The sequence below is a fragment of the Myxocyprinus asiaticus genome, chromosome 37 (genome assembly GCF_019703515.2).
Source record: "Myxocyprinus asiaticus isolate MX2 ecotype Aquarium Trade chromosome 37, UBuf_Myxa_2, whole genome shotgun sequence".
Classification (NCBI taxonomy): Eukaryota; Metazoa; Chordata; class Actinopteri; order Cypriniformes; family Catostomidae; genus Myxocyprinus; species Myxocyprinus asiaticus.
This window is the reverse complement of record NC_059380.1, coordinates 25417361-25434372: the sequence shown is the minus strand read 5'-3', so window position 1 is coordinate 25434372 and position 17012 is coordinate 25417361. Positions and strand designations below refer to the sequence as shown.

At 36.1% G+C, this 17012-nt stretch overlaps 1 protein-coding gene across 2 annotated transcripts in view; it reads right to left on the bottom strand.

Moving 5' to 3' along the window:
• Positions 1-11352, bottom strand: part of LOC127428176 (POC1 centriolar protein homolog A-like) — a 134543-nt gene extending 123191 nt beyond the window's left edge. For both annotated transcript variants that reach the window (XM_051676344.1, XM_051676343.1), the window contains exons 1-6: positions 10970-11352; positions 10773-10857; positions 8499-8670; positions 4107-4286; positions 2776-2883; positions 2569-2684 (exon numbers count right to left, since the gene is read on the bottom strand). In XM_051676344.1, the coding sequence (XP_051532304.1) occupies positions 2569-2684; positions 2776-2883; positions 4107-4286; positions 8499-8670; positions 10773-10857; positions 10970-10984 (676 nt within the window). In that variant the 5' untranslated portion in view covers positions 10985-11352. The remainder of the gene's footprint in view (positions 1-2568; positions 2685-2775; positions 2884-4106; positions 4287-8498; positions 8671-10772; positions 10858-10969) is intronic.
• Positions 11353-17012: the final 5660 nt, after the last annotated feature.

Below are 17012 nucleotides of genomic sequence, written 5' to 3'. Positions count from 1 at the left end.
TATATTTAGGTTTGGACATTTAAACGAACCACTAGCCCCTAGTATAATACTTCGGTATGTAACTTGCGTTGTTTGTGCTACGGACATGAATGATACCCCAAATCGTGTGGCTTGTTGATGAGATATGTACTATTACATTTCAAAGTGAACAGACTTACAATTTTCACCTAGTATATTCATATTTACTTCTGTTCTCCAATACTGGGTCAATTTACTTCCTTAACAAATGTCTCTACATGGTCTTATTGAGCATAATTCAGTGCATGTTATACTAAAAAATCTCAAGTGTTCTTGGATCACGCAGTTTTGCATCTCGCCTCATCATTGGCCGGCTCCTGGGCCAAACGTCACCCAATAACAACACGCCATGGCCTTGTGTTTGACCCCCTCACCCAAATGTAAAATCTATTTAATATCATTAAAGCCCTATCACCACTTAGTATCTTAATGATCTACTGAGTAAACTGCTAAGCAAAAAAAATTTGCTAAACAATAAGTCGCTTTAGCTAATCAGATTTCATGTAATAAACATTCTAAACATTATAGGTCATAGCTACTTTACAGAAGTCTAAATATTATTAACAAAAACTAAATCAAAACATCTTCATTAACTCAAATAATATTACAAACTAACAATTGGAAAAACTAAACTAATACATTTACATAACTCCAAAACTAACTAAAATAAAATAAAAATGACCTTGAATTAATTTTTGTTTGAGGTTTTGACACACTATGTCAAACATCTGAAACCTTTCCATCCCACCTTCACTAAACCTACAAGTGGTGGCCATGAAAGTGACAACATCAGTAAGTATCAGCAATGGATTTGATGAATTTTGTCATGTTTTGTGGTATTGGTTGGGTTGTCTCACTTTAAAACATTCTATCCTGTTTGATAAAGTATCAGAAATCCCTAGCATATAATAACATTTAAAAAGAAAATTCACTATTTTTGATGATCACTTCTGAATGAAACGCACCTAGTTGTTTGAGACACCTCAAATGGCATGCATGCTCCATTCTTGGACCACAGACTGCTAAGCATTCAATTCCTCCCTCTATCAGACTGAATATGTCATAAAAGAATTTGAACTTTCAAAGGCCTTTTCATTGATAAATATTTCCTTTCATTCCAACAGTTGCAACAACAATTTAATCTATCTGGGTCTCACTTCTTTAAGCAGTAGCATGTACGCAGCTTTGTCAAAAAGATTTTCCCATATTTTCATGATGAACCACCAAGGCCACCAATGGGTTCTTTTTATGCAACCCTGCCACTAAAGGAAATATTAATTTTTTATGACAAGCCTTCTCAGTTGGATTGTAATTCCACACTAGAACACTAGAAGGTGGCAGGGAGAGATGCAGTGGGATGGGGCACATGAACAAATATATAAATAAATGTTACCCTTCCACATTAAATCTCTGCAAGACATTTTCATCTTTATAGATGTGGACAAATGCCTGCTTTGCTGATACACATGTTTTGAAAGTGTCTAAGCACTTGTAAATACTGGCTTTAATATTTCAGTCAAGGTCAGATATCTTAGGAAGACCCAGTAGACACCGTATCGCTAATAAGGGATTGAAATCATCTTGCATATGTTAATTAGCCGGGTCATCCCTACAATTCTGTGAAAAGTCCCCAGTACAAGTTGTGGTATTATTTATATTGTTTAATTTTTCCTGATTACAATTTTAATAGGTTTGGTAAAAAGAATTAAGACCATTTATAATGTTACACACTGCTGTGGGCTTAAACATTTACTTTTAAACGTATGTCATTTCCTCATGTACCCCAGAGCATCACGTCAAACATCTTTGACAAAAATAAGTGCTAAATCATTGGATTTCAATTTTTTTTTCCCCCCATTCAGTTAAGAGTTTAGTATTACATTCTCTCACTAACATGTATTAATTTGTGGTAAATCTGTCATTTGAACACTGATAGTGTTAAATAGAGCTTTTTTGTGTGTCCCTTGATTTATTGTCCACCCTGTTATGTCATACGTTGTGAAATTACATCACACAATGGAGGTGGACATCATTAATTCAGCAAAACTATTTTGTGTTATCTGAAGTTTGTAACTCTTTTAATTTATTTGTTTTCCTTTATTTTGTGGTGTTAGTCATATGTGGCCAAGCAAAACATGTGGAACATATGGGAAATTAATGCAATTTTAAAATTTCAACATATTTATGTTAACAGAAATAAAATCATCAATATAAGTTTACAAATATGTTTGCTAGATATCATTCATGGACCATGTAGTGGCTAATTTATCCACTGAATGTCCACCCTGTAATTCTTCACTCTGTTATTTCCCACCCTGATCCTGGCCATTTAACTGAACAGACATCTGTTTTGTTTTTATGTTTTGTCAATTAGCTTGGCCAGTATGACTAATAAAATCTTTAGCATGTCCCTATAGTGATGAAACATAAAGATACTTGTAAACATATGTTTTATTTTTCAAAAGTTTCAAAGCCGAAATTTCACTGAATTGTAGGAATGACCCATCCATATTCTGAAGCTTGTAGAATTACAGTGAAAGTGATTCTCACCTTGATAGTGTTGCAGGAGTTTGTGGGTGCGAATGTCCCAGACTTTCACCGTGTTGTCTGTACTAGCAGCTGCGATACAGGTGCCGCTTGGGTGAAAGTCAGCATAATTCACATATCTGAAAATAACAGCAAACGATGTTTCTCTGTTACTGTTATCCAGATTTAGTACACCAATATATCTAGTGTGTAGCTATGTCAGTCAGTTACCCTCCGTGCTCATAGAATGAATGAATGCACTCTCTGCTGTTCTTGTCCCACAGCTTCACTGTTTTATCATCGCTGGCAGAAACGATCAATTGCCCATCAGGTGAAAACCTACAGGACGGTTAAACTACACATGAAATAAAACTTCCCCATCATTGACTACTCGCCCTAGAAACAGCTTTTTTTTGCAACAGTTCAGTCAGATAATGGGCCTGATATGCTATGCTTGAGTAAATGATGACAAATTTTTCAATTTTGGGAGAGCTATACCTATAGTTAATAAGATGAATGAATGAATGACTGTATGCAAAAAGTTCTATTTCAGTGTTATTTTCTAAGGAAATTACAGATTTAAAGTGTTAGTTCACCCAAAAATGAACATTCTGTCATAATTTACTCACCCTCATGCCATCCCAGATGTGTATGACTTTCTTTCTTCAGCAGAATACAAACAAAGATTTTTAGAATAATATCTAATCTCTGTAGGTCCATACAATACAAGTGAATGGTGATCAGACATTTGTGGCTCCAAAAATCACAAAGGAAACCTAAAAGTAATCCATAATACTTCAGTGGTTAAACCCATATCTTCAGAAGCAATATGTAGGTGTGGGTGAGAAACAGATCAAACTTTAAGTCCTTTTTGTACTCAATCTCCACTTTCACTTTTGCATCTGAAAGTCACATGTGGTGTCTGTTTAGTTTCACTTTCACATGTGAAGGTTAGAGTGGAGATTTAGAGTAGTGTTTCTCACCCACACCTATTATATTACTTCTGAAGATATGGATTTAACCACTGGAGTCATATGGTTTACTTTTATGTTAATTTTATGTTTTCTTTATGTGATTTTTGGAGCCACAAAAGTCTGATCACCATTCACTTGCATTGTATGGACCTACGGAGATGAGATATTCTTCTAAAAATCTTTGTTTGTGTTCTGCTGAAGAAAGAAAGTCATATATGTTTGGGATGGCATGAGAGGTGAGTAAATGATGAGAGAATTTTCATTTTTGGGTGAACTATCCCTTTAAACGAATATACTTTTTAGTGTATAAAATAAGCATGCATTAAGATATGAAAAAAAACGAAAAAAAAAAAACTGTCTCATTAGAATGCTGTTCAAGACAGGAAGTGCTCAAAGAGCAAACATCTTGCCGATGCTATACTTCAGAGCAGATTATGACTAAAAACTATACATTCAAATATTTATATTCAATATAAAAATATGACTTTTAGAATGTCCATTACTTTTTTAGGCCTAGAAATCACAAATTGAACATTCCCTGATAATTCCAGGTTTTCCATGACCAAAAAGTATCTGAAAATAACATACTTTGCACAGCGGACCCAGTTGATATGCTGACTGAGGGAGAAGAGGAACTTTTGCCGATGAACGGTCCAGAATTTGATGGTTTTGTCATCAGAAGAGGTGACAAGGGTCTGGCCATCAGGAGAAAATCTTACACTGCGGACTGTTCCAGTATGGGCTCGGAATACTGTAGATTCCCCTTTCCTGAAATAAGAAAAGTCACAACTTAAGTACACATATCTTTCTGATAATAAAAATCCTAAAAATAAATTTTTCATCTGCTGATTCTGTTGGGGTCATACCTTTAGCGTTTCATTAATGTAACATATAAACAAACACTAATCATCTGTTAAATGATTAAATGAAAAATGAAAATCAGCTAATGAAAGTCTGTTTTTGATACAATCAGACATGTCTAAAATGTTTAATGGAAGGGAGCTCTGCGAAAATCAGGTTCCATCTTTCTGTTCCCTGAATGGCGGAATGCAGAGTTATTCAAACAGGGATCCAGAGAACCCCAGGGGGCTGCCGAAAGTTCACAGAAAAAAAACACAAAAAAAAAAAAAACAATTTTGGCATTATTACTCCCCATGAACAAATATGCATATTATCTAGTATACAAAAAGTATTACTGGGTTGGGCATCTGGATATGTAATATTAATTTCTTTTGGCTTTTATATAATGACAATATAAAAGCATTTACTGCATTTCATTTTTCAAACATGTTGCATTAATAATACACTGCATGGCCAAAAAAAGTTGCCGTTTGGATTTAAATAAGCAGATACTTATGAGCCTATGATTGGATCATTATTGCAGTGATTAATATGTATCAGCTGGCAACAATTCTTTTAACCCTAACTGATGCAGTATGTAGCTTCTCATTTCTTAAACAACCATGTGGGAAGACGTATCCCGTGGTCATGGAAAAGATGTTACTGTGCAAATTATTGGCCTGCATCAAAGATAACAATTAAGGAGATTGCTGAAATCACTGGAACTGGGTTAAGAACTGTCCAATGCATCATTAAAACCTGGAAGGATAGTGGTGATCTGTCAGCTTCACGGAAGAAATGTGGTCATTCAAATCTTGAATGATTGTGATCGGAGATCACTAAAACGCTTAGTGAAGTCACATCGTAAAAAATCGACAGTAGAACTCACGGCTATGTTTAATAGTGAAAGTAAGAGCATTTCCACACACACAATGTGACGAGAAGTTACAGGATAGTCCCATAAACAACTATGTGGCCAAAAGAAAGCCACTTGTTAGTGAGCCTATTGGAAAAAAACAACTTCAATTTGCTAGGAAGCATAAAGATTGGACTGTGGAGCTATGGAAAAAGGTCATGTGGTCTGATGGGCACGTCATGGTAAGAAAGGAGGCACATGAAGTGATGCACCAGGCAGGGACTAAAAACTAAATGTTCAAAAGTTCCACAGCCTCCTTTCCAAATGGTAACCGGTTAGAACAAAATAAAAGAACGGTTAATAACGTTCTTTTTAAAATGACAGTACTCTGCACTAAGGGGTGGGTGAAATACAAATTGCAGTGTTGCCAGATCTCACAAGAGAAACAAGCAACCTGGTCTGGAAAAACAAGCCCCAAAAAAGCCACTTGCCTCACCAAAATATTACAGTTGTGCTCAAAGGTTTGCATACCTTGGCAGAAATTGTGAAATTTTGGCATTGATTTTGAAAATATGACTGATCATGCAAAAAACTGTCTTTTATATAAGGATAGTGATCATATGAAGCCATTTATCATCACATAGTTGTTTGGCTTCTTTTTAAATCATAATGATAACAGAAATCACCCAAATGGCCCTGAACAAAAGTTTACATACCCTTGAATGTTTGGCCTTGTTACAGACACACAAGATGACACAAACAGGTTTAAATGGCAATTAAAGGTTAATTTCCCACCCCTGTGGCTTTTTAAATTGCAATTAGTGTCTGTGTATAAATAGTCAATGAGTTTGTTAGCTCTCACATGGATGCACTGAGCAGGCTAGATACTGAGCCATGGGGAGCAGAAAAGAACTGTCAAAAGACCTGCGTAACAAGGTAATGGAACTTTATAAAGATGGAAAAGGATATAAAAAGATATCCAAAGCCTTGAAAATGCCAGTCAGTACTGTTCAATCACTTATTAAGAAGTGGAAAATTCGGGGATCTCTTGATACCAAGCCAAGGTCAGGTAGACCAAGAAAGATTTCAGCCACAACTGCCAGAAGAATTGTTCAGGATACAAAGAAAAATGCACAGGTAACCTCAGGAGAAATACAGGCTGCTCTGGAAAAAGACGGTGTGGTTGTTTCAAATTATTGCCGGTGTGGTGGATTTATCAGCATAGAAATCATAACAAGCATACAGTTAATTAACAGTTAAGTATAATTTTTATTATAGGGCTGCTTCGGAGTCAAAATCCGGCAGCATCAAATCTGTATTACTGCATCATATCTGACAATAATTTAGTGAAGACTTGAGAAGAAACTGAGAAATATACTTTTATCTCTAATGTTTTCCTTGTATCTGGATTAGCCATGCATGTATATGTGGTATTTATACAAAGTTGTTAAAAAGGTCTTCATTCACAGAATGCGACACCCACAATGGGCAATTATGCAAAGAAATCCTTTTTCCTTCAGGATCAAAGCACATGTATAATTTTTTTCGGGCAACATGAAGTGGTGTAGTTCTAAAAATGTACTGTGATAAACCCTTTGCCCTTTAGTTTCATGAAAAAATTAATGGAAAGAAATAAACCGGTTTTAACCGATTACCAGCATTTAAAAATAAAATTTTCACTCCAAAACAATTGAAAATCACATTGTTCCAGTTTTTGGTTACTTTCTGCTAAAAATTTAGTTTGTTTTCGTTCCTTGAACCATTTTTAGTCCCTGTCACCCAGTTCAACTCTCCCGTCATCAATACAAGATCTCAGACAAAAATGTATGCAACTCCGGACGGAAATAAATCTTGTGATGTCGCATAAGGTTGTCGAAACAATGCACGACGAATGTGCACCGTAATCAAAGCTAAAGGCGGTCCAACTAAATATTAGAGTATGCAACTTTTTTTGGCCAGGCAGTGCATCACACTTATTATTTCTCTCACACAATAATGTTTCTTTAAACATGAAAATATAAAACTCGACGATGCATATTCCTTGGCCTCAAAAGTTTGAAAACTTTCTAGAATAATAGACTGGTCAACCCAGGTATAGACATGCCTTAAGACAGCATGATTATCACCTTTCTAAAGTAGTTATTTATGTACACACTACACCCACATCAAGCATCTCTCTGAATGAGAGAAAAGACTTCTGGGAACATTAGTCACTGGCAGAACAGAGGGTTTGCTTTCTGAAATTGGCTCATAAACAAAATTAGCACTAATAAATAATATTTGCACTGATAAACAGTATCACCGAATTCTCAGACAAAATTAATATCTATATTATCTATAGAAATTAAACAGAGATTTGAGGAAATGGCCAGTGACAAAACACAAAACTAAACATGGCACATACACATAACTAAAAACAATTCTTACTTGTTAAAACCTACAGAGGATGAAAATCTATCTCTTTTCAACTCTATAGTTTAATTGATTGAAACCCTTATTAAGTCTGTAACATTTGGCAATATGGAACTACTTGGCTATAGGTATATGGGTTTATCAATGAATGAGTTTTTGCTGCCACCCACTGTCAACATTTCACAATTTCAGAACTGTTTCCCTTATGAAACAATTTTCACATATTAAGAAATGAATAGTACACTCACATGAGATAAAGATTCCAGTAATATCAGTAGCTTTAAAAAAAAAAAAAAAAAAAAAAAAAACTTTTTTTAATTTTTATTTTACATGGAACTGGTTGCCTCATGAGCACCGACATCTTGAGATCACATAAGCAGCCAAATACTGTTCACTTTATCTATTAGCAGATATTTTTGCTTGTGGAATATATTTACAATGAATGACAGTGAAGAGTGCATTTCTAGAATGGCTTCACTAACTGAAAATGTTTGTTTTGAATGATGCTGCATCTATGCCGCTAACTTACTGAGTGCACCTTTAAATAACAGTCCAGACAGATTTGACATAATTAATGGTCTTTCTGCCAGTTGTCAACCCCTAAAAAGTATAATCATGCACCAGATTTGATAAATGTGAATATTTATTTTGCTAATTTTTAACAATTCATAAATTGGCCTGATTAAAAAAAAGAACATGTTATTTGTGTTTGCATAGCCACTTAAAAAAATATATATCACTTGAGCAAATTCAGTAATGCAAATTACATTAAAGATCATTAAAGGCAAGTCTAACATAGTGCAAGTTTCACAGCTTTTAGCTACATTAACATTAAGTATTTTCATTTCAATGATAGGGAATTTATTACTTACACACTGGGTACCCAGAGCCGGACCGTCTTATCTCTGGATGCTGAGGCCACAAGATGACCAGAGGGTGAAAACTGAACAGACATCACAGCATCCTTGTGTCCCACAAACCTGTACGCCCTCATCTGAGGCTTCATATTCCAGATCATAACACATGAGTCCATAGAGCCAGTGGCTGAAATTAACACGCAAATAAAACTTTACAACGCTGTTTTGCTGTACTTTAAAAAGAGCACGTCAAGGGGGTCTAAGAACTTTTAATGTTAGCCAACAAGACAGTATACAGAAGTCATGTTGAGAGCATTCTTGAATCTTTTACAATCTAGTGTGGAAACTTGGGAGGGCTGAAAATGTCCAGGACTGTGAAAATGTCTGGGAAAATTATCATTAACTCTATACAATAATACAACTGGAAGCAAGGGAATAATGCAGTGTAGTGCCCGACCGATACAACGGTCGGCCGATATTAGCCTTTCACCGATATATCGGTATCGGTTTTATTTTACCGATATGCGCCGATATGAAAACTTTTTTCAGAACATATAATGCAGAAAACAATGCTTTAGAATTGGTGTCATTATGTAGTTTGTCCAGCAGAGCGTGCTCTGACTCCATTGTTTACAGAGCTGAACTGACGGTGGCTCAGCAGACAGGGCGGAGTTCAGCAGTGTCATCACGGTAAATTGTTAACTAATCTGTTAAATACATACTGGAAACTTAATAAACAATGACCCCATCATTTTCCCTTTTCAATATAACTAATATAATGTTAACCTTGTCCCAGACAACCATGTCACTCATGTCTGTTTGCCAGCTATAGTTTGTCAGTGCAGTCAGTAATGTAGCAGACTGAAAGGTAAACATCAGAACATCTTTTTGCAGCTCAGCAGACAACGGTGCGGTGGTGGATTTTGTCTGTTGAGTGTTGATTTCACGCTATGTTATTACCTAGTTGGTGAGACACAATGCTGGAAAGTAAAATAAACAATGTCCATCTTTTTCTCTCCGTGTCAACGAGCTTATAGCTAACTAGCTAATCACGTAGCTACTTTCATTGTTGTCAGCTGAGTGGAAGCTAATGTGTAAACATATATTCACCAAACTGTTTTGTTTCAACCGAACAATTCCAGTCGTGTCATTTACAAAATGTAATATTTAAAAGTCTGGCTTTCCATCATTGAAAGTTTCCCCTGAACTTGTATAGCAGAATACAATATAACACCGCTGCCACTGTTTATCTCTTGTCTCGGCAGTATTACTATAGTCAGCATTTGACTGATACTAAACAGTAATACTGATGTTTATTTAGCTATGTTTTATTTTTATTTATTCTTTATTTTAATTGTCAGCATTTGACTGATACTAAACATACAGTACTGATGTTTATTTGGCTATTTATTTTATCTGTATTTATTTTAATGGTCAGCATTTGACTGATACTAAACATACAGTACTGATGTTTATTTAGCTATTTATTTTTATTTATTCTTTCTTTTAATGGTCAGCATTTGACTGATACTAAACAGTACTGATGTTTATTTTGTTATTTTATTTTATTTATTCTTTATTTTCTCAGTGTTCATTTCTAGAATTTGTTGACAATGTATAATAATAATGTCAAATATTCTTTGATAAAAATATTTAAGAAAGCAACCTTCGGAGTACCTTTGCATAGTCATATCGGTGCAAAATCGGTGAAAAATCCACATAGAAAAGGTCTGTTTTCATTCAAGCTCAAAAATTAAATATATCGGCCACCATATCGGTAATCAGAGAATTCTCCCTCTCTAAAATCGGTATCGGTCTCAGAAATCCCATATCGGTCGGGCTTTAATGCAGTGCCCAAAAAGATGTTAAACAAATCAAAACTATTAGATATTTTAACTTTTTCAAATGAAATCACTCTTGGTCTTGATTACAGCTTTGCACACTCTCTGCATTCTCTCAATCAACTTTATGAAGTTTGTCATGGAATGCTTTTTAAATAGTATTGATGAAGTTCCCATGTTTGCTGGCCACTTATTGGCTGTGTTTCCTTAACTATCCACTCCAACTCATACATGTAAAACTGATTATCATAGATACTCAATTAATACACTGTACATTTGTTTACAAAACTAACTCTAATCCAAGACAACATAAAATGATCTAATCTCTCATGTGTAATATGAATAGCTGAAAATGTATAGATAAATACAGGGGTTTAATAAATACAAAACAATATGTATCACCAGGAAGATGGACTGAAAGACACAGCATGCATGCAAAGTAAAATACCTATTTGTTTCTCATTACAGTTGAAGTCAACACTGGTGATGGCATCTCTATGACCCTTAAAATGCCTCTCAAGTGTAGGATCAACCTGAAACAAAAAGATAAATAGAACATATAATCTTCAAGATATCCAGAGAACACCATTTAGTTAGACTCCAATTTAACATAATTGTGTTATCATATTTCAATACACTACTCACCAAGACAGAGCTCATTTTCAGCGATCCTTTTAAACCAATGAAGACAAATAATATAGGAACGTTTCTATAAATTAAAAGTCATTCCATGGAGACTTTTCAGTTGTTTATGATAAGAATCTTATGATAAAAAATGTTAGTCATAAATGTCAGAGTTTTTTTACAAGCTAGAAAACAAGCTAGCTTGCTTACAATCTGTCAAGACACTATTTCCAGTAAGGTTGCATACACTTTAATAGAATTTGCATAAAACTTGTCCAAAACAAAGTGAAACTACCACTTAATGAATGAGGCTAATAAACAGTTAAAAGCATATTTATTCGCCAGTTTAATCCCGTGTTTGATTAAGCTGTTTGGTTGCTAAGGGCTGTCCGTTTGTTGCTTACATCTTTAATTTTACCCGCCGTGGTTGGCGCGTGCGCGTTCGTCCCTTAATCCCCACCTACTGACGTCAGGCGTTTTCTTAAAGGGGACGTGCTTTGAGTGGCCGCCTTCTCGCCTGAGTCAACGGAGATTCAAAATTGCAAGTCATGATGATCATTCAGCTATCACAAAAATAAATCAGTTATAACAGTGAGCCCAGTTATGAGCAGAGGTGTAGTCAAGAGCGTAAAACTCTTTGTGAACATGTGAGTTGTTCTGATGAACACATGGAGGCAGTAAAGAACTATGATGGTGGCTATATATCTATCTGTATGTCTATCTGTCTGTCAGTCTAGGTTGTTGTAAATGGTAGTAATTTATTTATTTATTTATTTATTTATTTATTTATTTATTATGCTTTTTGTTTTTTATTATGATTATTAAATTAAATAAGGACTGTCTGAATTGCATGACATAACGCCAAGTGGCCTGCTGTGACCAATGACCTCACCTGGCTCATAAGGGGCTTATTGTGAATCTGCTTAACTGTTTTACTGATATCTGGCCTCTTTACCTTTACCTGCCAAGACATGATGAATAACAGATAGCAGTCTGTACTGCCCTATTTTGACGTGTAAGGTGTACAGTATATTGTCCGTAATTTTGTCTTGAACTGTGTTAGCCTATGCTTTTCTGTTTGTTGTGTAAGACCATTAAATAGGTAGAAAATCATACTATAACAAAAAGGACATATGTCTTTCAACAAAAGATTCAACATTCTATCTGTAAAATTAGCCTTTAAACATATGTTTATGTAAACCTATGGCCTTCCAACATGGATGCTAGTTTAGACATCCTAATAATTTTGAGCATATTTCAAAAAGTGCATGTAGACATATGATTAGGTGTGATTTTAATAATAACCACAGGATGTCAGAAGTAACAATCTATTACAAACCTCCTAAGGTTAGACTGGTTTAATTGCCATGTAAGTGTGATACATGACAAAGCAAGTGATACATTTCCAGAAGAATGGAGAGCAATGTACATTTTGAGTGAATGTCTGTTTATTTTTATTGCGTAATTTACAAAAACTTAGAAACAGACATAACCACTGGCTGGTTGGCAGAAGTAAAAATCTATTAGCAGGAGTTTTTAGAACCTTTTAGGTATGACAGTATATTAGAATGAGTATCGAGTATGAACAGTATGTACACTAGTCATGATGATGATGTCAGATTAACTACATCAACTCCTTCAAAGAATGCACAGCTAGCATTATCTCCTTTACATGCAAGTCTTTTCCTATGAATCCTTTCACATTACTTAGTGAAAATGAAATGTGTATGTATATATATATATATATATATATATATATATATATATATATATATATATATATTTATGAGAACAATAAAACAACATCTAAAATAAACAGGAAACAAAATCATGGTATAATCGGGCAATAACCTGAGTTACATGTTTCCTTGATGACAGACAAATGCACCATTTCTTTTGTTAGTGTTAATGAATTACTCACTGATAATGTGCCATTTAAAAAAAAAAAAAAAAAAAGTGCTTTTTGGTCCTTACGAGGAACTTAAAGTAATTTCACTGGAATTCATGATCGGGAAGTTTCCTTAAAACCACTTAGTGTCACTAGTGTTTAATTCTGTGTTACTGACACGGAGAGCATCAACAAGGAAACCACATTCAATCTTTAAACAGTTACCTAAAGTCATAAATTACAACTGGACTGCTAAGGACATGATTAAACTCTCAAAATTATTGTTACTGAAGTTTAGTATTGAATCCATCTACAGTATGTTGCTGTGTCATGTCGCAGTGTTAATCGAACATCATATTTGAACCTTGAATTATAGCAAGCCTTGAACTCATAATGTGGGTATTTTGACAAGGTTAATATTAAACCTGTATAACTTTTTACCTATTTGACGTTTGGTGTTAGTGTTTTGTCAGTTATCGATTTCTCAGAGATAAATCTCAAAAGGTAAAAGGTTAAACAGGTTTAATTGTTAAAAGGTTAGACTATGTAAGTGTGATATACATGACAAAGTGATTAATTTGCAGAAGAAATGAGAGCAATGTACATTTGGAGTGAATGCCCATTTATGTTTATTGCAGAATTTACACAAACTTAGAGAGTATGCTTTTGTCTCTATGGAATAATTTTTACAGATCAAATATTTATTTAAAGTATACAAATACTGTATAGCTTCAGCTTTTCAGTTTAGGTTCCAAAGAAAAAAAACTGCATCTCACATTCAAGGGCGTAGTAATTTACTGGCTTTTGGGTGGGCCTTAATAAAAAGTTTTCGCCCACATTTTATATTATATTATTTTATTTTTTTTTACCAAATTGTCCTTAACAACAGAGAAGCGGTGCATTCAAACAGTTCTTTCACACTTTCAGAAATCAGAATTTATGCATTTTTTAAACTATTTCATAAATATATATTTAAAGTCAAAGAATAACATCTAATACCCTTGGCTACACCACTGCTCACATTAGCATGATATAAAGGAAGTGAGCTATATTCTGCACTCCATTATTTCCCATCTTCTTGTGCATGAGTGCCTTGATAGATCCCACAATCCCACCACCCATTTACAGGGGCTTAAATCAGTGATACACATTAATTAATTAACTAGATATAAACTAAATTAAAATGAATTAATTTAAACTTTATTAAATTAAAATGTAATTAAAACACTTCCTTCTTGGGGATAAGTGAAAGTAAACCAAGCATAGAAAAACAAGTATAGGACATTATTAAGCATCACAGACAACACACTTCACTCTTCAGGGATGGAGTATTAATAATTCTACGAATTATTCTTGCACTAATCTTAAAAATAGAACACTGAATTAAGCTTCAATTAATATCTCTAAAAATCCAGCTAAATCAACTGAAATCCTTTAGCTTGTGTGGTCTATTGTGTTTATAATCGGATTGGCTGTGTGTTGTGTGTGTATTGTTTCACGTACACATGGAAGAGTCCGAAGTGAGATCACTCTTATTTTAGTTATTGGAAGTTGCCCAGGAAAAGCTGCGCCGCTGCAGTCTGATCATTAAAGACACATCAGGAATCTACCACCCACATTTGCAGTGACACGCTTCAGGTAAGGCTTTTATTTTCGTGTCTTCGTGTGCAGCAGATGCACTCTTCTCAGGTTTTTCACTCAGTTCAATAATTCACTCTCCAAAATAAAACATAAACTTCTGCACAAACACTCAATAGCTTCAACACGTAATATACACAGTTGGCAACGCTGCACACTCCTACTCCTACTCCTACACTCACTCACTCACTCACATTCTCATTCATTCTCTCTCTCTCTCTCTCTCTCTCCTAGCGTGTTTAGCTGTTTTAAGGCGTCTCTCTCCGCTATCACTGTAATGAGGAACAGCTGTTAGAGATCATGTCAACCAGCTTGACGAGCCACACAACTCCCTCTCTCCCGCAGACAGACACACGACCACACCCCCAATATATTTTTATTTGTATAGCGCTTTTCACAACACACATCGTTTCAAAGCAGCTTTACAGAAAATAATGCATTAACAGAAAATGAAACTGTAATATCTATAATGTCTTAGAGTTATCATTGTGTAGTTTGATAAAATACGATTGTGAATTGTGTTTAAAAATAAGTAATTAAATAATAATTGTATTTATAACCCCTGTGAGCAAGCCAAAGGCGACTGTGGCAAGGAACACAAAACTCCATAAGATGTTGGTTAATGGAGAAAAATAACCTTGAGATAAACCAGGCTCACTGTTGGGCCAGTTCCCCTCTGGCTAAAATCATGAATATAATGCCAATATTACTTAATTATGTATAGTGCAAGTCATGGTTTAAAATTATTAAACTAAGTAAGTGTTAAGGGTCAGTGCCCCTTAGTGTAAACAAAGTCTTTGTAAGAACTGTAAGATTAATGACTAATGTCATAAATTCATCCTGGATAAACTGCAGAAATTCACATAGATGCATTGTCCTTTGTTAGTTGGCTGATGAAGGCTTTTGTTGGCAATTAATTTATAATGGAATTCTATGTATTCCATTATAAGAGTGTAGTCCATCATTAGACCAAGATAATGCAGGCAGAGATCAGTGAGATGCATCGCAGTTCAACCAGCTGGTAATTTCAGTGAGGTCAATCCTAAATCCAAGGTTCAAGCAATGGCATATGATGTATCCCATGTCTTATGGTTGGAGTTGGCATCAGTTCATCCTCTGAAGTCCATCTGTGACAAGGAGGAGGGCTAATCAGCCAAGGAGAGGGATAGGTGCAACGAGATGCGGCAGTTTGAGAGAGAGAGAGCTACAGGCAGCTGCCCTGTATGTGTATGTGTTTATGTTTTGTCTTTATGTTTTAATGTCTCATTAAAAACATTACTTAGATGCTTTGTCCAGTTCTCGCCGCCTCCTTTCCACTGAACCCTGTTATATTGGTGCCGAAACCCGGGAAGGAGGAGGGATGCGCCGTCATAGAGTCCTCGCCACTACCATCCACACCAAAGGAGCAGCCGCGGCCATCCGCCGGGGACGGAGGAGTTGCTACCGGCCACCTGGACACGGAGGAATGGCCGCCGTCCGCGAGGGGAGAAGGGGCTCACTGCCACCTGCCTGGAGCGGTGGGGCCGCTGCAAGGGGCAGAGGAGTTCCCTACCAGCCGCCAAAACGCGGAGGGGCGTTCCGTCTGCCAGGGGTTGGAGGACTGGCTCCAGTCCGCCTGGGGAGGAGTGGCTGTTGTCTGCCAGAGGGTGGAGTAGTGATCGAGGACCAAGTGACGGCATGTCTGGGAACCGGCGAGTAAGTTTTTCCTCTCTCTCTTACTGTCGCTCTGCGTTGGCCTTTCCCTCTCCTTTTTTGTTTTGTTTTTCCCTCCCCTTGTCTCCCTCCCAGGTTGCGGAAGGCAGGGCCAGAAGGGCCCCGGCCTGAGGCAAAGGAGGGAGGAGTGTGACAAGGACTACGCACGCCCGGCCCCCAATCGGGCTAATCAGCCGAGGAGAGGGATAGGTGCAACGAGATGCGGCAGTTCAAGAGAGAGAGAGCTACAGGCAGCTGCCCTGTATGCGTTTGTATTTATTTTTTGTCTTTATGTTTTAATGTCTCATTAAAAACATTACTTTGATGCTTCGTCCGGTTCTCGCATCCTCCTTTCCATTGAACCCTGTTAGACCATCGTAATAGACTGAAGTTATGTTTGGCTGGCACCGGCTGCATTTAGTCGTCATCACTCAGAGACACGTAGCAGTGGAGTCCATCACGAAGCAGGAATGGAGCTGGATCCAGCCGGATCCGGTGACCTCAGGATAGGAGTCCTGAGGTTGAGACAGGGATACAAATAGAATAATATTAGCATAGATGCCATTAAATTTATTGCAGAGTTATAGATCATGATCAATGTTTCTGGTTTCTGGTTCCGGCAGACCTAACTAAAGCAGCCTAATTGTGAGTTGAAGGATAAATTAGGTGTATACCTGTCTAAATAGATGAGTCTTTAGTCTAGACTTAAACTGAGTGAGTGTGTCTGCGTCCCAAACAGTGTTAGGGAGACTATTCCATAGTTTAGGAGCCAAATATGAAAAGGATTTTGTGGATTTTGATATTCTAGGAACTATTAACAGGCCAGAATTTTGCGATTGTATTGAA